Below are 26,317 nucleotides of genomic sequence, written 5' to 3' on the forward strand. Positions count from 1 at the left end.
GCGAACGCCACACTTCCGGCTGTCTTTGCGCGCCGTGCTCGTGTCCATCCGGTGTCCCCAACGGAACGCGACACTTCCGGTCCCCCGCGCGTGGGGCGCGTAGGGTGGGTTCCTGTTGTAGGACTCAGGCTCCGTGTTCGTCGAGAAATCCGCCGGGAACACGGGGGATCTCAGCTGTACCCTCAAGGGGCTTACGTAAAGTTGTAAACAATAAACGAAGGCAAACGCATTAAGTCAAAATATGACCGGTGTTTAAAGGTGAGGGGCGTGGTGTCACGGAAGCCTGGAACATGATGTGGCCGAGTGTGGGCAGTTGCCCCCAGAGGGAAAAATAGTTGAATTGAAAGCTGAAGGATGCGTAGATGCAAAGAGGAGGAAGGTGGTTCAGGTAGAGGTAAACAGCTTTTGCAAAGACCCAGTCAATAGGGAGAGTACATTGCGAGTAACGCGCTGAAATATTGGAGGGAAGAGGGGCAACACAACACAATTAGCGGAACAGATCACGCGAGGGATTTAAAAAATTGGAGCCCGACTCCCGCATCACTCTTACTGCTTTCTCCCCTTCCAATTCCCTTGTTTTCTGACTTTATTATGTTTTTAAAATGCGTTTTCTCATTTCCCTTCGCTAGAATGTGAACTCCGTTAGGGCAGAGATTATCTTGTCTATTTCCAATGAACGGTGGAACAGTGTCCTGGTGTAGTTCAAAATTTTTTTGTTGAATGTGAACTTGAGTCTTACTCTGATTGCAGTGGGAACATGTTACAAAACCTTTACATGTGTAACGGGTGGCCTTGACTCCCCTATGACAGATTGCTGGATCTAAGCAGAGAAGTAGGGAGACAAGCTGTTGGACTAGTCCATTCAAGGGAGGGCTGTATTTTGTCCTGGGGACTCCTTAATAGACTTTTGTAACCACCCTATCTGAAGTAGCTACTCTTTTAGGTGTGTTGGGCACGTTTTTGTTTCCATATTAGTATTTCATTTGTTTTCTTTTCTTTCTGTTCTCCCAACTAGAGTTTGAGCTTCATGAGGGTGACTGTGTGGTCCACAGCTGTGATTTCTGACATCTGTCTAGTACAGTAGGTGTACATGGTAGGTTCATACCGGATGTTTGTTGAATGAATGAATTGTTGGTGTCAGTGGAGATAGGAAGAAGTGGAAGAATCTGAGAGAGATTTAAGATGGAAAACTGACGAGATAGACTGGTGATTGGGGTTGCTAGACTAGTTACTGCACAGTCCCCAAGGTAAAAACAACAACAACAACAACATTATTTAAGGAATGGGAGGTGTGTCCTCATTATTCTAAATCTTCACCATAACCTGGTTTACTTGTACTGCAGCTATTTGGGTCAGATTTTCTCTCTCCTGGTCTGCAAGTTCCTTGAGGACAGAGCTGGAGACTTTTGCATCTTTATATTCTATCCAAGGCCCAACTCAAATGTGTTGTAACCAATACCTTATGTCTCCTTTTCGTCTCAGGAGAAGAGCAGCATGGGTGCAGAAGGGATTATGATCCCCTTTACATTTGAGAAAACTGAGGCTCCGAGAGGTTGGTACACCTGCTCAGGGTCCCCAACTGATCCAGGGACGTCAGAAATCTGATAGTCCCCACACTTGGGGCAGGGTCGGGAAGGATGGAGCTTCAGCTCCACCCTAGAGTCGTGAGCCTATACCTTGAAAAAAACAACCAAACGAGGCATTTTCACAGACAAGGACTGGCCTCTGTGCTTTAGCCATTTTGTTTGCACTCTCTTAGCTGATTGACTTAACATCAAGGCTGCATACGTGCATCCATTCATTCATCTAGGTATTAAGCGCTAGTGTGCTTCTGAATGCTGCAGTTCAGGGGTGGGGGGGTGGGGGGGGGGTAAGACATGAAGGAAATAGAACCTTGGAACTCAGAGGAAGGGTTGCTGGCTCCAGCACCTCCCAGCCGTGTGCTCCTGCAAGTGACATAACCCCTCTGTGCTTCACTTTCCCCACCTGTGAAAATTGGGATACCAGAAACTGTCGCACAGAGTTTTAGTGCAAACTAAAGGGATAATGCCTGGAAAAGTGATCAGGTAACGCCAGGACTGGCTACATAATTTAAAGGGCAAAAGGGGCACCCGGGTGGCTCAGTCGGCTAAGCGTCGGTCTTCAGCTCAGGTCATGATCTCACGGTCCATTTGTTTGAGACCGCATTGGGCTCTCTGCTGACTGCGCAGAGCCTGGAGCCTGCTTTGGATTCTGTGTCTCCCTCCTCTCTGTTCCTCCCCCGCTCACTCTCTCTCTCTCTCTCTCTCAAAAATAAGCATTAAAAAAAATTATTAAGAGGGCAACAGCAGCGCCTTAAACCAAACTCAGGGCTCTACTCATCTTTGTGACTGCACCGGTTGTGTGCCCGTGAAGCTGGCCTTGGCTGACACAGTACCTGATGCATGGAGTACTCGATAAATGCTTATTATTAATTCTGTGGTGTTCCCCTCCCCCAACGAGTCGCAGGATCTATCAGTGGGAAGAGATGCTCAACCCCAAAATAACACACTGAGGACACACTGAGGATGTAATTGGAGTATTTGGTGTCATTCCAGGATCCACATTTAAAAAAAGAACATTAATAATCCAGATGATGTGAGCTCCTTTCTCGTTGAAGATATTTAAGTGGAATCTGGATGCAAACTGTCAGTTATGGATTAGTTGCCTTTTAGCTTTTTGGTGGCTGTAATAACCATATACACATCATTTCTTCAGTAGAAAGAACGCAGAATTTTTAGTCAGACGTTTGTTATCTAGCTAATAATGAAAGCCATTATTGACTGAGGATTTCTTGTTTCTCAGACAGTATGCAAAATGCTTCCCATGTATTATCTCATTGAATCTCCCCAATAGTCTTGGGAGGAAAATAGAACCGTTAACCTGGGTTTCACAGGTAAAGAAAACAAGAATCAGAGAGGGCGAGTGACTTTCCCAGAGTCACCAGCTGGTCAGTGGCAGAGGCAGGGCTCAAACCCAACCCTGTGTAGATCCAGGCTCATGAGCCCTAAGCCTTATGCTTTGCCACTGGCCAGCTGGATGATTTTGGTCAGAGTTATTTTCCCTATTCTGGCTCCTGGCTGTCTCCAAGGGTGGTAAAGTTTGGATAAGGCACACGTTTGTAAAGCCCTAGGTAGGGTAAAGTGTGCGAGAACTCCATCAAAGTGTCCAAAGGCTGTTCTGGGATTTCCCTTCTCTCTCCTTGAGCTAAACTTGGAGCTCTTAACAGTTAACTGGTCTTATCTGTTTTTGGAAGGAAATGTAAAGACCTCAATAGCGCCTATAGTGTTGAGAAAGTAGCGAGTGGCACAGCAAGGAGACTGCCCCAGCCTTGAGGTCCTTGCTTCCCCATAAAAGTATCAAGTGTAAGTAAAAGGCACTATGGCAGAAGTGAGCCACTGTCCTCTGATTCTCCCTGATGATTTTACTTGATGAACAGATAAGGAAGGGCAGACCGGGGAGAGCCTCCAAGTGCAAAATAAGGATAAAGACATAAAGAGCATCACTTGGATTTCTAACCATTGCTCCTGGAGCCTGAGTGTCACATGAAATAGGTAAAGGACTTGACTGACCACAAATGGCCCCACCCTACAATGCCTGCAGCATCCTGGGGACGTTAGAAACCAATGTTCCCATCACTCTCGCTAAGAGCTCAAAATAAGTCAGCTGCTGAACCTCCCCTTGCCTGCTGCATATCCGATCTCTAATATGAAAACCACTCCACTGTGGGGTTCTGGTAGCTGCATCTGCCTGGTTGTAAGGCACAAAAGGGCTGACTGCAGAATTTGCATGTCGTCTATAGCTTTCGTCCACCTTTACGGAGGCAGGGAAATTCTATTGATAGTTCGGCCTATTTATGTTGTCCAGTGGTTGTCGGCAATGCCCAGCATGAATCCAGTAGGCCCAAGTGTGATCAGTTGATCAAGTCTTGTCTCTGTGCTGTACCACCGGCTTCAGCACTGTCTTCCTTTGCCCTGAGGCCTGGGAATGGGATGCTGAGAATGGGACTTATTCACGTGTGCTTTCCTTCCTTCTTCGGAAGAGAGGGCAAAGACGTTTCACAAAACCTTTGCAACCATGCGGATTTCTGTCTCCCTCCACCCGGTTTCCACCCTCTGTGAAGTTATAAGGACACTCTACGTGTCCCTCTTCCCTTGTACTTCTTCCCTCCCCATATCCCCTAGAATCATGCAGACGATAAACGCTGGTGTTTTGGGTGCCCTGGAGAGTGGGGGCTACTTCGAGTCTTTTGGCATCTCCTGGTGAAAAAAGTGTTTCCAATGCAATCTCGTATTTCCTTAGGAATGAAATCTCCACCCTCTTTCTAGGTCTTCTTCATTTCCCATTCCTGAAGGACAGAAAGACAAGACGAGTCAGTTTGCTGAATGTTCTATGTGACTTGCAGGATAAAAACATTCTACTGCACCTAATTATATAAAGATCTCCACAGACCAGATTAGAGAGCCATGGGTCCTAGTCTCACTCTCTCTCTGTAGCCTTGGGTAAGTCATTTCTCCACACTGGGGCTCATCTTCAGGGGGGCCCAAATATCACAAAGTTTGTCTTTATCAGACAAGGAAACTGAGGCCCATAGAGAGGAGAATGGGGACAACTTTTGACTTTAATGCTGTTCCACCGGACCTTGGTGTGGAGGAGGAGGCTGATGAGAGAGAAACCAAAGCAGTTTGGTAAGGAAGGGTGAAGGCAGGGGGCTCACAGGGCTCCATTCTTTCCCCTGGAGCTGTGTAGGGGTTCATCTGAGAGGGATACTGATGTCTTGGCCAATAGTGAATGGCTTTTTACCCCTAAATGATGCAAAAGGATTTTCAGCCGGCCCTGGAGGTGATGGTGTGAACCAGGGTTCACAGGGATGGTTCGAACATTCTCGCTAGGAAGATTCCCCGATCCCACCCTGCTCTTCCCCCAGTGTTCACCATCTACACTGCAGTTGCTGAGGGCAATGATTTAGGAATAATCACCCTTAATTCCTTTCTTTTCCTCATCCTCCACATCCTCACCAGGAAATCCTCTGGCTCTACCTCCAAAGCCATCCACTTCAAATCACCCCCACCAAACCTTTCTCATCTCTCATCTAGATGACTACTTCTGACTGGTCTCTCTTGTCCCCTTATCAGTTCTCACCATTGTTCCAGAACGATCTTTTAAATACGTAATTCGTCTCCAAAATTTTTTTGCCCGGAACTTGCCAATGACTTTCAGAATGTTAAAACAAAATTCACAGTTCTTTCCATGGCTTACAAGGGTCAAAGGGAAGCGAACTGGCCCACAGGCCATGTCTGGCCCGCTGCATGTTTTTGTAGCACCCATCAACTAAGAATGGTTTTCACATTTTTAAATGTTTGGAAAAAAAAAATCAAAACAATAACGGTTTTTCTTGACATGTGAAAATTTTATGAAATTGAAACCTCAGTGTCCATAAATAAAGTTTTCCTGGGACACGGCCATGTCCATCATTTGTTTACATGTTGTCTGTGGCTACTTTCCTGCTATAATAGCAGAGCTGAGTCATTCTGGAAGAAACTCTGTGGTCCACAGGCTCTCATATATTTACCATCCGGCCCTTTATAGCAAAAGTTTGCTGATATCTAGTCTAGATGATCCTCTAATCTTATGTCCTAATGCTCGGGTGTTTGATTTTCAAGTCCACAATTTCTTATGCCCAGTTCTGAAATCCAGAAATCCCTAAAACCAAAATTTTTCTAAAGCGTTTGGGCACAAACTCAACTGGTGGCAAAACCTGACCTGAACTGATATGAGGCTGTTTATAATCTATTTATTCTACAGGGGGTGAAGATTCATGTGCCTTGTAAAATTTTTAACGTGTTTGCTTACAGGGGACCTCCCGAGAATTTGTTGGAGTTTTTCATCATACTCTGTCTGTGTACCGTATTACCTTTCTAAAATCCAAAAAGTTCTGTAACACAGCTGGCCCCAAGATGATCAGACTGTGGGCCAGTATCATGGTGGGAGCCCTGGACTTGGAATTGGAAGAGGTGGGTTTGCCGCCCAGCTCTTGCAATGATGCCCTGCATAACCTTGGACAGGTCTCTTCACTTCCTGATCATCGGTTTCCTCACCTATGAAACAGGGCCTTTCCTGTCCCCAAACCCACTGGAGGCTCAGCAACCAGAAAACTGAGCTTGTTAGAACTGTGTGTTAAGAATGAGTCAATAGGGACTGAACGAGATTTGAGGACCTTCTCGGAGCAAACTTCCTGAGTTTAACTGCGTGGATGTGCTGGCATTTCTCTGCCTTTCTAACTAGATGATGTTTTGGCTTTCGGTGAGGTTCCATCAGAAGGCTGCCCGGTGTCTGAATTTTAATTAGCTGAGCTATTGCTTGCTATACCTTGGCTTTCTGTAGCACCCTTCCTTGGTTAGAGGTTACGATGGATGGGCTTCTCTTCCTCAGCTCAGAAATACAGTTGACAGGGAGAGGTTGCTCTGAGGCACTGTTCTGGGCTTTATGTGCAGTTTCCTGTTGGTGACAAGAAGTAGTTACATAGGTGAGGTCTAGGGTGGCTACCCACACCTGGCTTGCCCTCTAAAGAACGCAAATAGAATATTTGCAAACATGCAAATAGCGCAAACATGCCAGCACCAAACAGGGTGAGGGGAGGAAGACGCTCAGAATAAAGGTAATGACGTCTAGAATTGCTGAGCCCTCACGATGTACCAGGCATTGAGTGGATTAGCTCCTTTAGCCTTTCCAAACCTATGAAGTAGACACTAGTATCGGTCAAACTATTTTACAGATAAGGGAAATGGCAAGGTCGAGTCACTGCCCGAGGTCACATAGCTGGCAAGTGGGAGGGCCAGGATTCAGACCCCACAGCCCTCTCTCTTAACCTCTGCCCTGCATTCCTTCTCATTTTGTTGGTTTGTTTTCATGTTTGTTTATTTTGAGAGACAGTGTGTGTGGGTGCACGTGTGAGAGTGGGGGAGGGGCAGAGAGAGGGAGAGAGGATCCCAAGCAGGTCCTGTGCTCTCAGCGCAGAGCCCAGTGTGGGCTCAATCTTGCAATCTGTGAGATCATGACCTGAGCTGAAATCAAGAGTCAGCCGCCCAACCTACTGAACCGCCCAGGCGGGTGGCCCTCGTTCTCATCTTCTAGAGTGCTGTCACCTCTTAAATCTTCCAGATAGTTGCTTAGTATCTTACTACGATATGGTTCCTTGAGAGTGACATATTAACAGCTAAGCCTGCAGGGAATTGAGAGAAGACTTCTCTTTATCTCCAAAGACCATCAAAAGGATCAAAAGTAGGGGCAACTGGGTGGCTCAGTCGGTTAAGCGTCCAACTCTTGTTTTTGGCTCAGGTCATGATCTCATGGTTGTGGGGTCGGGCCTGTGTCAGGCTCTGTGCTGGGTGTGCGGCCTGCTTAAGCTCCTCTCTCTCTCTCTCTCTCTCTCTCTCTCTCCTTCCCTCCTTCCCTCTGCCCCTCCCCTGTTTGCTCTCTCTCTCTCTCTCTCAAAAAAAAAAATAATAAGTAAAATTTTTTTAAACAAAGGCTCAAAAGTAGTGGAAAAGCCCCCTGGGAAGTGAATTTCAGGGCACACTAGTGGGAGGAAGCAGCTGGGATGAGTGAACCACTTCTAGCTCTCCCACCGGGCCTCAGTGAGTTTGTCTTTGTCCTCTGAGCTCTTCATCTGTAAATGAGGTTGGAAAGTCCCACGGAGAGGAAGCACAGGGGCAGACAGCGTGGCTTCAGACAACAGTGAGAATACCGTTCCCAGTGACAGCTCAGACTTAGACAAGTCTCTCTGAATCTCAATTTCCTTGTCTGAAACCAGGCGTAACATTTACTCATTCATCAAACATTTGTGGCCCTCCTACTGTTTTTCAGACTCTAAAGGGCTAAGGCTATAAGGACAAAACAGCCATAGTCCAATTTTTTTTTAATAAAAATACAATCCAGTGGGGGGAGACAGACATTAGACAAGACACACACACACACACACACACACATCCATATAATATGTATACGCACATTGTGGTTAAGTGCTATGAGAAAGGATAACAGATAAGCCCACTGGTACTTTAGACCAGAGGTTCCTAAATGGGGGCAGTTTTGCCCTTCCGGGGGACACTTGGCAATTTCTGGAGACATTTCTGGTTGTCAACTGGGTGTGGAGCTACTGGCGTCTAGTGGGCAGAGACTAGGGATGCTTCTAAACATCTTAAGATGCATATGGCAGTCCCCTATAAAAAGAATTACTGGCCCTAAACGTCAGTAGTGATGGAGACCCAGGGCAGCCACGTTCTCCCTGAGGAAGTCTCATTCAGGGTCAGAGTATCTACCTTGCAGGGTTGCCCAGAGCGCTGGAGATAATGGATGCAAACCCCTGAGGACGGCCCCGTACCCTGGGGACCCTGAGAGAGGGCACGTGTACCGTGGCTAATACAGGGCTCCACGTCAGACTTCCTGGATTGGGAATCCCGTCTCCCACTTAACTGAGTGACCTTGAGTAAGTCATTTGACATTGCTGACCTCAGTTTCCTTGTACATCCAATGGCACAAATACACATAGCACTACGTCACAGGACTGCTGTGAAGATGACGAGGTCACGCAGGTTCAAATGCTATACTGACCTATGTTACTGTTCAACACAAGTTTGCTCTTATTCAATGTATCATACCTATAATTATTAATAACCCAAAGGCTACTTCTAAGATCACACTCAGGATAAAAAGTCAAACGGCAGATAGGCCTGAACTTGCTCCAGGAGCCCCCTCCCTAGCCGTGCCACCTCCTCTTTGGGATCGGGTCTTCTGGCACCTTCCCTCCGCTTTGAGCCTCCATTTTCCCATCTGTAATTGAGCCTAACTCCCACCCGCAAAGAATGATCCTGAAGATCTATAGCATGTGAGGGTGTTAGGGAGCAGCTGCCCCTGGCACAGAAGGGCACACACTCACCCCACTCTTGTTCTTGCCGCTCACAGAGAGCCCCAGGGCCGGGCCCCCCGCCAGGGACTGTTGCAAGCGCTCCTTCACGGCCACCAGCCGCAGCTCCAGGTCAATCCGTAGCTCCTCCTTCGCCCGACACTCAGCTTCCAGCGTGGCCACGGCCTCCTCCAGGACCTTCAACTTCGCTCCTGGGTCCAAAGACATCAGTGAGAAACGGCTGAGCCTGGCTTGAAGCATCAGGGGCTTCGGCAGGGCCTCCGCTTCTAGTCTGCCCCGTGGCTTTCCCAGCCCTTTGTCCCCATTAAGAGATGGACTTCCGGCCTGGGGTGCTAGCTCCATGCGGGGTTGTGTGGTTTTTACCTGCCCTGTACCCATTTCCCCACCTTCTTGATACAGAACCCTGATTTTCCACAGGAAAACCACCTTCTCCTCCCATTCCCTATAGTTTGGATGGTGCTGACCTCACTTTTAGTTCAGGGGGTTTGGCACATAACCTAGATCTGGCCCATAATCATAATTCCATTTTCTGGTCACATTGATTGGTTTAGAGATCAAAGTTGGTCTAATCGGAGGGAATCTGGAGACTTTTGTGGGGTCCGCTGGGAAGAGAAGTTCTTTCTGCTGGGGTGGCTGGGAGGATTGGGTGAGGGGTAGAGCTGTGCAGCCATTATGCCACCATGAGGCCACACAATGCAATCAGCATGGAGGAAGGCAGAAGCAAGAATTAGAGAAATATGCTTCCTGGTGACATCATTTAAATATCTGGACCTTGCTATACTTGATCACTCAGTTTTCCAATTACATTTTTCTTTTCTTTCTTTTCTTTTCTGTAAGTTCTATGCCCAACATGGGGCTTGAAATCATGATCATGAGATCAAGAGTCCCATGCTCTATTGACCGAACAAGCCAGGCACGCTGATTTTTTTTTCTTTTTTTTCATTTCTAAGCCAATTTGACTTTGGTTTCTCTTACCTGTAACTGAATTATAACACAGGGCTTTACATTGACCGGGGGTTCCATTTTGCTGCTTATTCAGTCTAAACTAGCAACCCTATATTCGTATCTTTTTCATGCCAAGAGTTGCAGTGAGCCTTACCAGGTTTAAACGTTAGCTCCATTCATTCTTTGCTCTGAGACAAATAGGAGGCTGCACTGGAGGATTTTCCAGTAATGGTGAATTCTTTCCATTCATTCATTCATTCATTCATTCATCCATCCATGTATTCGGTAAACACTTAGCGAGTGCTTACTATGTACCAGGCACTGTTCTTGCCCTTGGGATATGTCAGTGAACAAAACAGGCAATGTTTGCCTTTATGGAGTTCACATTTGTGTGTGTGTGTGTGTGTGTGTGTGTGTGTGTGTGTGTATGAGAGAGAATAAACAATACATTAAATTAATAAATAGAATAAATAATCTAATATTACAAAGTGATGGGTTACAGAAAAAAAAAAGTTGAGCACAGTAAGGAGGATAGTTAGCCTGCTCCAAACTCTTGTTTTGACTCTTAGAAAGTTTTGTATATTGGGGCGCCTGGGTGGCTCAGTCAGTTAAGTGGCTCACTTCAGCTCAGGTCATGATCTTGTGGTTCGTGAGTTCGAGCCCCTCAACGGGCTCTGTGCTGACAGCTCAGGGCCTGGAGCCTGCTTTGGATTCTGTGTCTCCCTCTCTCTCTGCCCCTCCCCCGCTCAAGCTCTGTCTCGGTCTCAAAATAAATAAACATTAAAAAAAATAAAAAGTCTTGTATATTGAGACCACACTGCTTTCCTATGCTTCCTTCCACAGATTCTGGTTCCTGGCTCCACAGAAGAAGTCTTAACCTTTAAGCCAGAAGTTCTCAGTTAGGTTCATGGATTTTTAGGCAATCTAAGGGTGAGCTCTGAGGGCGCATAAGCTCTTGGCTGCTGCAATTGTCTGTAACACTGCGAATTGTGGGGTTTTGTTCCCGCCTTATGAAAGGGTCCATAGGTCCCATCAGATTCTCATGGGGCTATGTGACCTTGGATATATTTTATAAAGGACAAAGACCCTCTGTTCTCTCAAGCACGTGTGTGCAAACCTCAGGCTGAAATTATGCCAAACTACAGCTACAGGGAGAATTCAAAAGAAACGATGGAAAGTGGGGTGCAGAGGAGCCCAGAGCAGCCTGAGTCTGCAGGGGTTATGGCCCTGGATTTTCGAAGAGGATCCTGGGAACATGTCTCTGTCCATCAATCCCAGAACCAGGGCCAGTGTCTCACACAGCTGGGTGTTCAGCACATCCGTGAATGAGTGAATTAATGTGAGGCTCAAAACGGTATCTCCTGTTTCCTTGATTCTAAGTCACACTCTGTTGTCACATGTTAACATTTCTAAAGTCAGACCAAATTTTGCTACCTTAAGTGTACGCATTTTTGTGATGCGTCTTCATTCCCTTACCCCAAATCAGTAAATTGATGGCACTTAAATTGGCCCTTAAATAGGCACTTAAACTGATGGCACGTTCATTAGGAAGGATGATGATGATGATGTTGAGGAAGAGGTGGAAGGAGGATAAGGAGGAGGAAGAATGGGAGGAGAAGCCCACTTGTCCTGGATAACCAGGTGACCTCTGCCATGGGAGGTGTCAAGGTCCAGCCCCACCCCCCACCTTGAATGCCCAGGACGCACCCATGTAGGTACCTGGGTTGTTCCGAATGGCTTCCTTCAGCTCCCTCTTCTCCTGCCTCAGTGCCATCAGCTCTGTCCGGATTGTCTCCTTCTCTTTTTCCAGCCTCTCTTTTTCCACCAGGTACCTCCGGGCATCTTCCTCAGCTCGGTTCTTACCGTACTTGTATTGATTGGCACCTGCACAGATAGAAGACAGGAAAAGGCCCCCATTCCTGACCTCTGGTAAGGGTACCTGGGTGACCTTGGCATCTTTCTCAGCCCCAACTTCTCCATCTGTAAAATGGGAAGATTTAGATCTAAAAAGATAAATTTGGTGTGAATCCTCCAAGGAAATAGGAGCAAAAGGGAGGCAGGAGAGCACAGAGACTAGGAACAGGGCCTTTGGAACGAGGCAGACCGAGGTTTGTGTTCTCTTTTGCCCTTTACTAGTTGCGTGACTTTAGGGCAAAAGTGAACAGTGGTGTTTTGTGCCATGCCCTGGGCCTTAGTTTCCGCATTTGTAAATGTGGATATTGATCAAACTGGCCTCTTGGCATTGTGCTAAGTTTTGAATGAGATAGTTCATGAAAAATACTTAGTACAGTATCTGGTAGAAGTGCCTAGTAAATGTTAGATGATGCTAAGAAACAAATTTTTGTGATGTATAACACACTTTAGCTTTAAAAGGGCGTTTTATTTATTTTTTTATTTTTTTATTTTTTTAATTTTTTTTTTTCAACGTTTATTTATTTTTGGGACAGAGAGAGACAGAGCATGAACGGGGGAGGGGCAGAGAGAGAGGGAGACACAGAATCGGAAACAGGCTCCAGGCTCTGAGCCATCAGCCCAGAGCCCGACGCGGGGCTCGAACTCACGGACCGCGAGATCGTGACCTGGCTGAAGTCGGACGCTTAACCGACTGCGCCACCCAGGCGCCCCTAAAAGGGCGTTTTACAGTCAATTCTCAGATATATGTAAGACAAGGAGACAGGTACATATAACTCAGATCCATAGAAAATCAAGGAGTTGGGCTAAAGTCAGGCATTGCCCATTTTATTCCTGAAAAATGGGTTGGGGGAGCGAGGGGCCCCAGGAGTCTGTTGGAGGCTCTACATTATGGTGGACAATAACAAATAATTATGGCAAAAATGTATCGAGCATTTACTATATGCTAAGCCATTGACATGCATTTCCATTTAATCTACATAAAAACGTACTATTATTAGCTTTATTTTGTTGTTGCGGAAACTGAGGCACCGAGATGTTAGGTCTCACTGTTAATGATGGCAGAGCCCAGTTTGAGCCCAAAGGGTCGAACTCCAGGGTCCATGTCGTGCATTTACTGCTCTAGCTGGAGTGATGCCGTAGTCTAACCTCTCAGGGAAATTTTTATTTATTTTTTTGCTTCAGACAGTCACACACAGCCCTTTTAAGTTGGTGGGTGTGGAGTTTGGAGCGATTCCCATGGTTACTAATAATTGGGGGTCTTTTCTCTCTAGCTCTTGTAGGGATCGCAGTGGTCCCTCAGTGATGCATGCAAAAATCAATTCTTGTCACAATGGCCCTGATCACAAATAAAGCATGGAGGGCAGAGAAGGGGACCCATACTTCCCCCAACTTGCCAGATACACAATGGCATCCCAGGGGAGTTTTCTCCCAGACTTTTGGATTCAATAGACCGGTAAATAAAAATAAATGGGTAGACCAGCAAAATGGTGTCAGTGTTGTATCAGATAAGGACCTTAAAGTCCCCAACCACCATCTGTTATTCCCAATATTTTATAAAATAAATAGTACCTCAACATCTCCAGAGTTGGAAGGACACAAATACAGAGGAAAATAGTCATTTACACTGAACAGATTGAGCAACCTCACAAGAGACCCCAAGCCAGAACTGCCTAATGAAGCTGTTCCAGGATTCTTGACCCACGGAAACTGTGACGTGACTCATGTTTACTTTTGGAGCTAGTAAATTTTGGGTAATTTATTACCCAGTAATCGGTAGCTAATACATGACCTTGGGCAAGACCCTTCTCTTTAATGTTCTTCAGCTGTTTCATCTGAGACACATTGTCGGACTAGATCTGTAGTTTGAGGAGCCGTGTGATTTCACAGTGACGGCTACCAGGCTGCTGCAGGGGCAAAGTGGGGGCCGGCGGGTGGCCCAGCTCCAACCAGAGCAGCTCCCCTTCTATATCCCTGATAACCTGGACTTAACTATAACATTTGATTTGAAGAACCTGTGTTTTGTTATCTTTGCTGTTGTTTTTTAACGTTTTGTGAGTTCTTTAGTCTTACATGCCTATTTCAGTTTACTTTTCCATTTTATTTTCATTTATTTAAAAATTTGTTTTTAAGTTTTATGTATTTAAGTAATCTCTACACCCAACGTGGGGCTCAAACTCGTGACTCCGACATCAAGAGTCACATGCTCTGACTGAGCCAGCCAGGCGCCCCTACTTTTCCATCTTAAAATGGGCAGTCCAGGGGCCGCCTGATGGCTCAGTCGGTTAAGCGTCTGATTTCAGCTCAGGTTATGATCTCGTGGTTCGTGAGTTTGAGCCCCGCATCGGGCTCTGTGCTGACAGCTCAGAGCCTGGAGCCTGCTTTGGATTCTGTGTCTCCCTCTCTCTGTGTCCTTCCCCGGCTTGCGCTCTGTCTCTCTCTCTCAAAAATAAATAAACATTAAAAAAAATTAAAAAGGACATTCCATAAAGGCCCATATTTCCAGTGCCAATGAGAGTACAGCGTCAGGAATGTTACACAACAACCGTCTGATTGTTCAGTGGGAAAACTCAGACCCAGAGAGGGGAAGGGACTTTTCCAAAGTTACGTAGTAATTAAACAATCAAGTGGGGAATGGAATATAGCTCTCCTGACCCCCAGAAGAGATTGTCTATATTCATGAAATGGAGATCTAATAAAGAAAAGTATTTAAAAAATTAATCTTCAAAAAGCAAGGGATAGAACTTGACTGTGATCAGGTGCAGGGGGCAGAACTATAAAGCAATAAATAAAAGACTCTTGGAACGTGCTGTCCTACAGGAAGCTGGCCTGCTCATAAATCACACAGGAGCAGAGATCAGTGTTGGAAATCAAACAGAATTTACCATAGCCTGCCATACTTAGCCTTTATTGTGCTGTGTGGCAATCAGGCAATTCATGGAGCTCCTATGGGGTGCCAGGCAGAGCCCGGGCTAGGACACAGAGGTGAGCCGTGCCTTCCAGGCAGCTGCCTGAAGGGTATTTGGAGGAGTTCATTTCTCCACTTGTTACCCCAGATCAGAAATTATAAATTGTTAGCTTTGGAACAGACAGAGCCTGAGGATGAATTTTACACGTGCATATATGTGCATACATATATAAGAGACAATGGAACATAAAAACATATTTGGCCTTATTTAATGTTAACATTTTTGAAAATTAATTGCTAGTGTTAAGAAATAAGTGGATTTCACATAATGGCTAGATTTCTGGTCTCTTGAATAATCTGCAAACCTGGGATGGCGTGGCTGTATGGGAGCCACCGGCTGGGGCTGGGTAGTGGCCAGCCCTATAGCTGGAGCCTGAGTGATCCGGCTTCCTGCAGTCTTCCCCCACCCCATTCCCTAGCGTTTCTCTTCTGAGGCCACTTGCTAGCTGCCCTTCATCACTTGGCTTGTGGCGTCATTTTTCTTACGGTAGGGTATTTTCTTATATCTCACTTCACTCATTAATTTGCCTGCCTGACGTCCGGAGGAATCCGATTTGAGACCCCCTACCCTGTGGATTGTTTCCTTCCTTTCCTCCTTCCCACATGGAACTCACTGGAGGCATGGCGCTTGACTTTGACCTGCGGATCCACGCGATGGGACTTCTCACTGCAGGAGGAGGCATGGCGTTTCACCTGGGCCCCGGTGGGACGCTTGGGCTCCTCGTCCTGGATGGGAGGTGGAGAAAGGAGTTGAAGTACAGGTAGGCTCAGGGCCCTCAATGCGGGTGTGTGTTCTGGTCCAAGTGTGGTGGGTGAGCGTTGCAGGACCTCTGAGATCTAGGTCTTACATTTTTAGACCGGGGCGGCACTCAACAGTTTATAGACTACTTCTACTAGCATGTATCATTTGATCCCCATCCCTTCCTGTTGGGGGCAGCAGAAGGCGCCCTTAAACTGGGATATCTGCTGAGAGGAAATCAGGAAGTCTCAGAGGGCTGTAGGTGACCATATTTGATTTATCTTTTTTTTTTTTTTAACGTTTATTTATTTTTGAGACAGAGAGAGACAGAGCATGAACGGGGGAGGGTCAGAGAGAGGGAGACACAGAATCTGAAACAGCCTCCAGGCTCTGAGCTGTCAGCACAGAGCCCGACGCGGGGCTTGAACTCACAGACTGCGAGATCATGACCTGAGCTGAAGTCGGACGTTTAACCGACTGAGCCACCCAGGAGCCCCCCATATTTGATTTATCATAGATATTTCTCTCTTCACATCCTTTGGAAGTGTCCCTGAAATTTTCCGAAATGGCTAAATATAGAGTTCTCAAGGAAGATAAAAAGCCATGGATGACGTCAGCCAATGGTGGAAGGAACATAAGTTAATAAACTGGCTATACCTTTGTGCATGATGAGTATTAAGGGCACTCAGAACCCTGTCAGAGCTCAGGGAACCATAAATGGAATACGATAATAATGTAATATAATAATGATATTGATAACAATAGTACTCTTTACTCGGTGTAAGACCTTCCAATGTCTAGGCATGGTGCCCATACAGTATTTCATCTAGTTCTTGCAATGATTCAATCAGGTAGCTTTTATGTATTCATCTGAAGCCAGCAAGTGAGGACCAGAGAAGTGAAGCCCAAGGTAACCCGGATTCAGCCCTGAGTCCAAAGTTCATGCCCCTAGGTACTGTCTTGCTACTGAGCTCTTGCAGTTGAGGAAGATCTCAAGCTGCATCCACTGGTTCATATGAATCTGAAGAAAGACCATATAAGTGGAAGGAGGATGGCTGGAGAAGTTTCTAGAAAAGGGAGTCTCAGAGGTGAGAGCTCTGTGTCATCCAGCACTGTCTAAGGCAGGGGTCCTGGCGCGCAGATATGTCTGCTTTCCTTGGCAGCCGGATCCCCTCTTTCTCCCCTAGCCGTGAGGCCTGACCTGCCCACCGGTGTCTGATCAGAATGTGGCTGTCTGGCTCTCCCGTGGAAGGAAAAGACACGGGACATGCTGCCAGAAGCAGTGTGGTTCATGTGATGGCTACAGAGGCCTCGCTGTAAATGAACGAGCTGGCCTCTCCTTGATTTAGTGAGCAAGACAGGGAGAGTCTATCCTGGAAGCTGAAGTCCAGACTGTGGATGCCACAGATGAAGGTCTATGGGAGTGGCCACCCAGTTAGTGCCCCCGCTCCAGGCCCCACTGAGTCAGCACCATCAGTCTGGAGAGCAGTAAACAGCTGGAGAGCCCAACACCTTGCTCAGACCGGCATAGTGCTTTGCATTATATAGAGTCCTTTCCTCTTCCTGATCTGGGGAGCTTTCTGTTGCACTACCCAGCTTCCTGGGCCGAGGATTCCTTATCTGGAGCCATGATCTATGGCAAGAAGGGTCCTCCCTCCCCTTCCAGCTGCCGGGCAAATGAAAATCATCTGTGAGGCAAAGATAAAAAGACACAGTGACAGAGACAGAGAGAGAGAGAGAGGAAGAGCTGATCAGTGGCCTTTGCCACGTTCCCAGGCACTCCCAAGGGACCCTACCTGTATCTTTTCATAAGGAACATCATCATACACACGGGGTTCAGGCCACTGATCCTGGCAGGATCTTGCATACCTAGAAAAGGTAAGGTGCAATGATGATGGCACTTTGCGGCTTACGGTGCTTTCCTGTCCACTCTCGTTCGATTCTGGCAGCAGCTTGCGATGGATGTTGGAAGGTTAGTAACAGCAACCATGGCAGACAGCGCTGGGCGGTTGCTGTATTAAGGCCTCGCAGGCAGGGACCCACGTGATTCTCATAACCACCTGAGAGGCAAGTAATTCATCACCTCCATTCTCTAAGCGAGAAAACAGGACCCAAGCTGGCAAGCAACCGCCCCAAGCTGTTGCTCACGAGAGTTGCGGCTGGAACCCGGCTCTTCTGTTACATACACCAGCCCTGAGCCTGCCTGATGCCCGAGGGTGTGAGAACCTATGGTTCCGTGGCTTAGAGCCGAGCCCAGATCATTACCCCAAAGGGCCTCTGCTCTTCTGCTCGTCCCATCCACAGCTTCCCCTGACCCTGGACCACCTCCGTTAGCCAGCTTACGCCTGCCTGCTGGAAGGGGAAGGCACCCCCCTCTGACCTCCCAAGGAAGCGGCGTCCTCCTCAGCTCTTCCTCCCTTCCCTCCCATTGCCCACGGCTGGGCTCAGAGGGTCTGAGAGGCTGCTGCGGGCTGCGGGGAGCCCGCCCTTACAGGAAGGAATTGCGCCCTGCGCTGACGATGCTGGTTAAGGTCTCCACGTCCACGTAGTCATAGTGCAGCGCCTCGGGGGTGACTTTGGAGCCCATCTCTGCCAGCAACAGCCCAAGCCAGCGGCCCATGTCCTCTGAGCAGTTTGCCTGAGGAAAAGGAGGCACAGGCTGATCGCACTTCGGTACTGTTAGGGCCTCAGGCTACCTGCTCACTTTAGCCAGACCCACATTTGTATAGTACCTGCTGTGTTCCCAGTACTTCCGGGTCCAAGGGGAACAGGCCTGCAACACACATCCAGAAACCCGAGTGGCTCCTTACCTTTTCTTTATTCAGGTTTTGGCTCTAATGCAACCTCCTCAGAGAAGTCCTCCCTGACCATCTCTCTAAGACACACTGCCCGCCGCATCCCCCCCCCCCGCCCTCACTCCCCACTATCTTCAGAGCCATTTCAATGTGAAAACAGCATTTGGGCATTCCCTGTTTTTTTTTTTCTTAATACTTACTTTTTGCTAGAGGAGGCTGTTTCTCACATAACCCAATCAAAAAATTTTTTCTTATAATTGCCAATGTTTTTGTAGCACTGTATACAGGAAAATTGACAAGAAGTTGCTGTAACCAAACCCCTCCCCCCTCCGTTAGTTCTCATTTAAAGAGCATTATTATGAAATCAACTTGGCACACGACTGCTAAACTTGAATAAAGGAGGCACACTTCTTGCCAGAAAGCTCTGTGTATAATTTAAGGGACAAAAGAGACCTATCTCACCCTCTCAAAAGTAAAAGTTGAGTGACAGAGGCAATATATCTTGAAATTTAAGAAATGGGTGAGGCAGTGGGTACTGGGCAAAGAAAACAAGGTCCAGAGGCTGGGTTTTGGTTCTAAGATAAGACCAAGAGGCTAATGACCCCCTTGGAGCCTTGGATAAAGCACCTGGCAGCCCAGGCCTCAGTTTCCTTGTTTGTACTCTGAGGGAGGAGTTCTTTAATGTTTCCTTCAGCATTAACATTTTAAATTCTAAAAAGCCAAAGGACTGATATGTAGAAGAGAGAGAGACTCAACGCATTCTACAGGACCTCAGAGAGGAGGGTGAGTGCCAGGGGGTGGGAACAACAGTGAGTGGGTGGGATGAAATCACATTTTCATTCAGCCATTTGTTCAACAAACGGCAAAAGAGGCCTTAGTATGGGCTGGGCATCATGCTGGGTTCTGGAAAAACAAAAGTATATGAAGCAGGTATGATTACTGTCTTCACAGAGCTTAAAGATTTCAACTCAATATGGAGACCATCTTTCTAAAAATACAGCTGCTTGCACTTTCAACAATAGCCAAATTATGGAAGGAGCTCAAATGTCCATCAACTGATGAATGGATAAAGAAGATGTGGTTTATATATACAATGGAATACTACTTGGCAATGAGAATGAATGAAATCCTGCCATTTGCAGCAACGTGGGTGGAACTGGAGGGTATTATGCTAAGTGAAATAAGTCAGTCAGAGAAAGACAGATATCATATGTTTTCACTCGTATGTGGAATTTGAGACACTTACCAGAAGACCACGGGGGAAGAAAAGGGGAGAAAATAGTTACAAACAGAGAGGGAGGCAAACCATAAGAGACTCTTTTTTTAATTTCATTTTTTTTAAATTCACATCCAAATTAGTTAGCATCTAGTGCAACAATGATTTCAGGAGTAGATTCCTTAATGTTCCTTACCCATTTAGCCCATCCCCCCCCCCACACCCCATCCAGTAACCCTCTGTTTGTTCTCCATATTTATGAGAAAAGACTTTTTAAAAATATTAAAAAAAAAATTTTTTTTTAATGTTTATTTATTTTAGAGACAGAGAGACAGAGCACAAGCAGGGTCAGGGCAGAGCGAGAGGGAGACAGAATCTGAAACAGGCTCCAGGCTCTGAGTTGTCAGCGCAAAGTCCGACACGGGGCTTGAACTCACGAACCGTGAGATCATGACTTGAGCCGAAGTCGGACACTCAACTGACTGAGCCACCCAGGTGCCCCGAGAAAAGATTCTTAAATGCAGAGAACAAACTGAGGGTTGATGGGAGCGGTGGGGGGGGAGGGGGGGAGGGGGAGGGGAAAATGCGTGATGGACATTGAGGAGGGTGCTTGTCAGGATGAGCACTGGGTATTGTAAGGAAGCGATGAATCATGGGAATCTACTCCTGAAGCCAAGAGCACACTGTATACACTGTATGTTAGCTAACTTGACAATAAACTATTTTAAAAAAATAAAAATAAAAAATAAAAAAATAAAAAATACATAGCTGCTTGATAGGGGCAGGCTGCCTTGAAGGGCAGTGGTTTACCTGAGGTGGATGGCCACTGGTGGGAAGGTTTTAGAGGGGATTCCAGAATCAGATCCGGGTTAAATGAGACTAGGGGTCTCTTAGGCTTGGGATTTTAAGATAGGGGTGAATAAACAAGCCTTAGTTCTAGAGTTTGCCAGATATAGCAAATAGAAATGCAGAATGCTCTGTCAAATTTGAATTTCAGATAAACAACAGATACTTTTTCAGTATAAGTATATCCCAAATATTGCATGGGATATACCTGCATTAAAACCATTGTTGTTTATCTGAAATTCCAATTTAAGTGGGCGTGCTGTATTTTAACTGGTAGTCCTTCTTGGTCACTTGGCAGTAGTTGGGCTTACTTTTCCTTTTTCCTCAGTCCCTGTAATGTCAGGAGCAAGGCCCCCCCCCCCCGCCCCCAACAAAAGCCCACACCCAGGCCAGAGCTCCTCTCAGCCGCCACCACCAAGAGCCTCCTGGATTCTCTCTTCTCACCTCCAAGATGGCGACCTCTTGTCGGTTGCGCAGAATCCTGAAGGCAAATGGATGTCTGGGCCCAAAGCCTGGGGCCACCTCACAGCCATGGAGAGTAATGGCATTCACATGAGTCCGCAGGTCTGTGTGGTCCTTGTGGAAGTACAGGGTGTTGCATTTCAGACGACACCAGCGTTCCCTCCAGCCTTGGTTCACCAACACGTTCAGATAGCCTGGGAGGGGGAGACCAGTGGGTATGACCTCCTGACAACCCGGTCCTGGGGAAACCCAAGGTGGGGGCTCTGAGTCAGGTTCCCGGGTCTATATCCTGTGGACGAAGTGCCTGGACAATCCTCATTCTCTAGCTGGAAAAAGGAACCTCGCGGGTCCAGGATCCGCTCACTTTCTCTGGGCCTGTGACCTCCGGTACCCTCTTCTCCTGAGTTTCATTTCCCTACATGAAATGAGGATTGATACATTCCCATACTGCTACACGGCCTTTGTACCACACTGAGCTTGGTGAAAAGGGCAGGGACTATTGTATGGGTGAATAAAAGACACAACTTTCCTCCTCTCAAAATACCAGAGCTATTAATGAGACAGAAAATAATGGGTGATGCTGACACCTGGTGGCAGCATGTGGGAACAAAACTAGCCAAGAGAAGGGGCTGGTGACCAACAGGTTTAACAATTCCTTCTTAACATTTTAGGTTTCAATCAATTTTCCCCCAGTAACATGCCCTGATTCACTGGTTACAAAATATTTCTTTATAGCCATGTGCTTTTATAACATTTTTTTCAAGTTTAATGGAATATTACTGCATATCCAAAATACAGAATTTTCTGTTGGATTCCAGTACATGGAACATTGCATTAACGTGAACAGACTAATATGTCTTCCCTTCCAAACCATATCTAACTCACACTGAATGCATTTATTTGTAAATGTTTTATTTATTTTTGAGAGAGAGAGCAGGGGTAGGGACAGAGAGGGAGGGGGACAGAGAACCCAAAGTGGGCTTTGCACTGAGAGCAAATGCAGAACTCATGACCTGAGCTAAAGTCAGATGCTCAGCTGACTGAGCCACCCAGGTGCCATTTGAATGCACTTATAATAAAAGTACTTAAATATTTTTATCCAAGAAATTTCCTTATAAGACTGGGTCAGGGCGCCTGGGTGGTTCAGTCTGTTGTGTCTGACTTCAGCTCAGGTCATGATCTCACGGTTTGTGAGTTCAAGCCCCATATCCGGCTCTGTGCTGGCAGCTCAAAGCCTGGAGCCTGCTTCAGATTCTGTGTCTCCCTCTCTGCCCCTCCCCTGCTCGCATTCTCTCTCTCTCAAAAAGAAAAGACTGGTTCGTAACTTACACACCCAGCATGTTATGTGCCAAGAGGAAATAAGATACTCTCCCTCCATCACAGTGTAGGAAACTGAGGCCCAGAGGCAGGTGGTGATTGCAGCTAAGGTCACAGGGAACACAGAAATAGGGGGGTCAGTTGGCTTTTCCTTCTGCTGAGTGTCGTGGAAAGGCATGGAATGTTGATGCCGTGGGGGTTAGGTAGGATTCTCTCCTCTGCCTTGGGGGCAAGGTGGAGGAGGCTCAGAGGGTTTTCTGGCTTAGCCCAGGGGTCCACAGCAGCAGGGTCTGAACATCCTCCTCCTGGTGCCCAGGACCCACCACAGCATGGGACCTCCTGGTCGGGGCAGGATGTCTGTAAGCCATCAGCCAGCGGCTTCTTCTTGGAGAAGCTGATGATGCGGGTGATCTTGCGGCCTGCAGCCCTGCTCATTGAACCCTTCAGCTCTGCCAGACTGCTCTTCTTCCCTTTGCCTGTTGCCATGGAGATGGGTCAGGGGAAGGGAGGGAGCCCCAAGTCCCAGATCCACCCACCCCGGCCTTCCCAGAGGCCCTTTCAGCCCGCACATGGGGCCTGGCTGCGGCTGCAGGTGCGGACAGAGCAGGTCACCCTACCCAGATCTCCAGGGTGGTCAGGACCTGCTCCGCGCTGTGTGCCCAGGCAGGACCCCTCCCGGCTCTGGCATCCTCCAGCCTGAACCCCCAGAGGCTCCTACCATGGTCGCAGGCCTCCCGGCGGCCCAGAGTGGAACAGTTATCACCCATGCCCAGGCTGTCCGAGTCTGAGGTCTGCTTCTCTTGAGACAGTCTCTGGGGAGGGACACAGACAGCCCCAAGTCAGAGGGCACACTCAGAGGTCCCCCTTTGTTGGTTCAATCCCCCCAACCTCTGCACATGATGATTGCCTAACAAATATTTGTCAGCAACTCTCACATCCTGACACTATGCCGGGTATGGGGAAGACAATGCTGGCTTAGGATGGTCGTGTCTTCGAATCTCTCATAGCCTATTTGGGGAGCCAGGCAATTAGGTGTAATAAATTCCCAGGGTTTTCCATATTTGGCATTTAAGTGGGAAGGTATTTAAGCGGGATACTGATGTAATGCAACTGGTTTAGGGAGTGATCGCCAGTGGCATCGTGGGGACAGACTGTAAGGGAAAGAGCCACATAAGACAGTGTAGTCCTGGGCAAGGTGAGACGCGGGAAAGGGAGGCACTAAGATGACAGGATGTAGAGAAAGGGACGGGTTGGCATGTTCAGAATAGTTAGGGACCAGGAGATATCAGTGGTGACAGGTGAGGGGTCGTTAGTCATGAGAATGTGGGAAAATCCTTTCCTCTCCCCAAGGCTCTGTTTTCTCACCTGAGGCACACCCTCCCCAGGGAGCCAGCCCAAGTGCAATGGCAAGGCCAACAGACTACAGACCGAATCACTTCTAACACTTCCGCAAAGTGCTGCCCTCTTGCTCTAAAAAGCTCAACTGTGCCAGCCAGACTTGGGACAGGATTGAAATGGCACCAACCCATTTAAAAAGAATTAGAGAGCTCTGAGGCCTCTCCACCTTTCCTGCCAACGACTTCCCAGACCAGGCTCAGGGATGCTTTGCTATACGCACAGAACTTGGGGGCAGGGGGAGATAGGAGAGGCCGTGCGCTCCCCCCGATTTCCAAAGGCTGGAAACATGGCAACGGCCAGAATTGGGCCAGATCTGTCAAAAGCATAATGGATCTCCCCTACAGGGAGAGAAACAAGTGTGAAACAAGTTATTTGTTTCTATTTGTTCTGCAATGGTGTACGGGTGGTTAAGTTTTTCATCAAGATAGAAGGCAAATACAAAACACATTCTGAACACTTTGGAACTGACTTAATGACGGTGACACTTCACGTACAAGACTCCATGGAGAGACAGAGCCACCGATACCATGTCCCCACTCCAAACACACCCCCCTAAATATTTGAGCTCCCCTCCCCCTATACGCTCGGCCCCAGGAACATTCCTCTGCACACGCCCGGGACCGAACCACAGCACGCACCTGCAGGTGCATATATGCGTCTACACGTTTACACCGTCAATGTTGCTTTCCTTCAGGCCCTACTAACGGCAAGGGCCAAGTGAGGGTAGGGTTGCACTTCTCCAGCATCTGCCTGGCACGAGAGCCCCCTACCTGTCCTCTCCTAGGGACTATATGCTGACCCTGCAGCTTCGCTTCCACTGTGCCCCAGCAGCCCCTGTCCCTTGGCCCACCTCTGCCCCCATACAGTGTCGCCCTTCCTTACTAGCTGTTCACTCTCACAAATGTGCTCTCTCGGAGAAGCTTCCCCGACGCCTGAGACAGGAGCAGGCGCTTGGGTAGCTGGTACTCTTCCCTCCCAGCACTCCCGCAGCCCAGCATTCGCGTCTGCCCCACCCTGGGGAGCGCAGCGTGTGTCTCTGTTAGGATGGCTCTTGTGCCCCTGCCGCAAGGCGCTCCCGGCCTGCTCCCCGAGCAGAGCTCAGTCTGCCCCTCCGTGAGCGATGGGATGGTGAAACCATCAAGAGCCAGGTGTCTGGAGGTATATACATCCTTGCTCTGTTTCTTACTGACTCTGCGACTTTGGGCAAACCTCTCTGTGCCTCAGCTTCCTCCTCTGAAAATGTGACTCATCAAAGAGTTGTGGAAATTGAATTAGGCCATTCATGTAAAGCATCAGGGACACTGTCGGCCACACATACTCTATGAATACTAACCTTTATTATATCATGTGAGCCCCGTGTGTGTGGGTTTGGGGCTGAGTCCCTTCATCACCCACCGGCACCTGGCAAAGCAAAGGCACTAGGCACATACTTTCCGACTGCCTGAGCAATCGCTAAATGGCCGTCTCGCTTGCGTCCCATCGGGCCACACTCTTCTGACAGTTTCCAATTTGCTTTAAATGGCTCCGGTCAACCGCGACTTCCTCCTGTCCTGGCGGTGTTAGTTACTCCCTCCTCTGGCTCACACTGCACCCTGGACACGGGCATTCGTTCATTCGTGCATTCATCAATTCAGTAGACGTTTATTGATATGCTGAGGTGCCAGCTCTATGGCTTGGCTTCACCACCAGCCTGTGAATTTCCCCGGGGGCACAGCCCCTGTTGAGTCACCACTGCCTGGCACAGAGGAGGCCTCGTGGAGACAGATGTACCTTGTCTAGGTCCAGCTTGCACACGAGGACTGGGGATCTGGGCATGTCTGCCCCCTCTGTGCCCCCGGCAGGCCTGCTTACCTCTCGGATGACCTGTGGAGAGGACACACAGCTGTGAGCAGGTGGGCAGGGATACCGTGGAGGCAGCAGGAATGGGTCGATGTGGCCTCCCGCCACACGTATGGGGCCCATCAGGGTTTGAACACGGCTTTCTCCTGTGTCTACCCCTTGAATCGAAAAGTCAGGGGGCTGGGAAACAAGAGGCGTGGCTTCTAGACCTGGCTCCGGTGCTAATTAGTTGTGTGGCTTTGCGAAAGCCATTTTCTCCTCTGGGCCTCGCCTTCCCTGTCTGTAACACGGGGATAATACTGGCCCTCTGCTTACGTCCTTGGGTTGCCTGAGGACCAGTGCGATCGTGGGTATGAAGGGCCACGTGAACCAGGACGCCCTGCACAAGCGTGAGGGACTGTCTTCTGTGACCGTGCGGAACCTCCGCATCAGCCTGTAGGGTGGCCGGGGCCGTCTCCTCCATTTTGAAGATGTGGGAGCTGAGATTCCATGGCATTCACATGACCTGAGCATGAAACCAGAATGGCCGCCACTGGCTATTCACCAATCCGTGGCTTTACGTGGGTTATCCCACTGTATCCCCATAGCAGCCTTGAGGGGCAGGGACAAGTGGGATCCCCATGTCACAGATTAGGATGATGGGGCTCTGAGAATGAAGCCATGGTTGCCTGACCTTAACCTCTGGACTAATGACCTGCCAGCATCGGGATGTCAAGACTGTCTCCAGTCCAGGCTCAGTCTTTAGTCTCAATCTCCAGTCTAGGGCTCCTTCTGCTGACCCACCCGGCCCCTGGAGGACAGAGGCTCCCCCAGAAAGCAGGTTCTCTCACTTCCTTCCCCTCCTGAGACAAAGATAATGAGCAACACTAAACATCCCAGGGGAGAGCTGGTTGTCACAGGAAGGAAGGGAGGCTAGGGAGGGAGGAAGGTGTCTGGT

The 26,317-nt window shown here is 48.1% G+C and overlaps 1 protein-coding gene and 1 long non-coding RNA gene across 5 annotated transcripts in view; one reads left to right on the forward strand and one right to left on the reverse strand.

Moving 5' to 3' along the window:
• Positions 1–41: 41 nt before the first annotated feature.
• LOC123576582 lies at positions 42–1,798 on the forward strand. The gene is made up of 3 exons (XR_006701497.1): positions 42–258; positions 1,016–1,093; positions 1,483–1,798. It is a non-coding gene; the product is annotated as an uncharacterized LOC123576582 (long non-coding RNA).
• Positions 1,799–2,541: 743 nt separating this feature from the next.
• AFAP1L1 (actin filament associated protein 1 like 1) overlaps positions 2,542–26,317 on the reverse strand; it is a 62,461-nt gene continuing 38,685 nt past the window's right edge. The window contains exons 9-19 of one of the 4 annotated variants that reach the window (XM_045437576.1): positions 25,312–25,404; positions 22,862–22,955; positions 22,467–22,619; positions 20,809–21,020; positions 18,000–18,145; positions 17,304–17,376; positions 15,383–15,494; positions 11,597–11,773; positions 8,957–9,135; positions 6,388–6,516; positions 2,542–4,366 (exon numbers count right to left, since the gene is read on the reverse strand). In XM_045437576.1, the coding sequence (XP_045293532.1) occupies positions 4,343–4,366; positions 6,388–6,516; positions 8,957–9,135; positions 11,597–11,773; positions 15,383–15,494; positions 17,304–17,376; positions 18,000–18,145; positions 20,809–21,020; positions 22,467–22,619; positions 22,862–22,955; positions 25,312–25,404 (1,392 nt within the window). In that variant the 3' untranslated portion in view covers positions 2,542–4,342. The remainder of the gene's footprint in view (positions 4,367–6,387; positions 6,517–8,956; positions 9,136–11,596; positions 11,774–15,382; positions 15,495–17,303; positions 17,377–17,999; positions 18,146–20,808; positions 21,021–22,466; positions 22,620–22,861; positions 22,956–25,311; positions 25,405–26,317) is intronic. The other 3 variants (XM_045437586.1, XM_045437594.1, XM_045437604.1) reach the window with 3 other exon arrangements.

The sequence above is a fragment of the Leopardus geoffroyi genome, chromosome A1 (genome assembly GCF_018350155.1).
Source record: "Leopardus geoffroyi isolate Oge1 chromosome A1, O.geoffroyi_Oge1_pat1.0, whole genome shotgun sequence".
Taxonomy (NCBI): Eukaryota; Metazoa; Chordata; class Mammalia; order Carnivora; family Felidae; genus Leopardus; species Leopardus geoffroyi.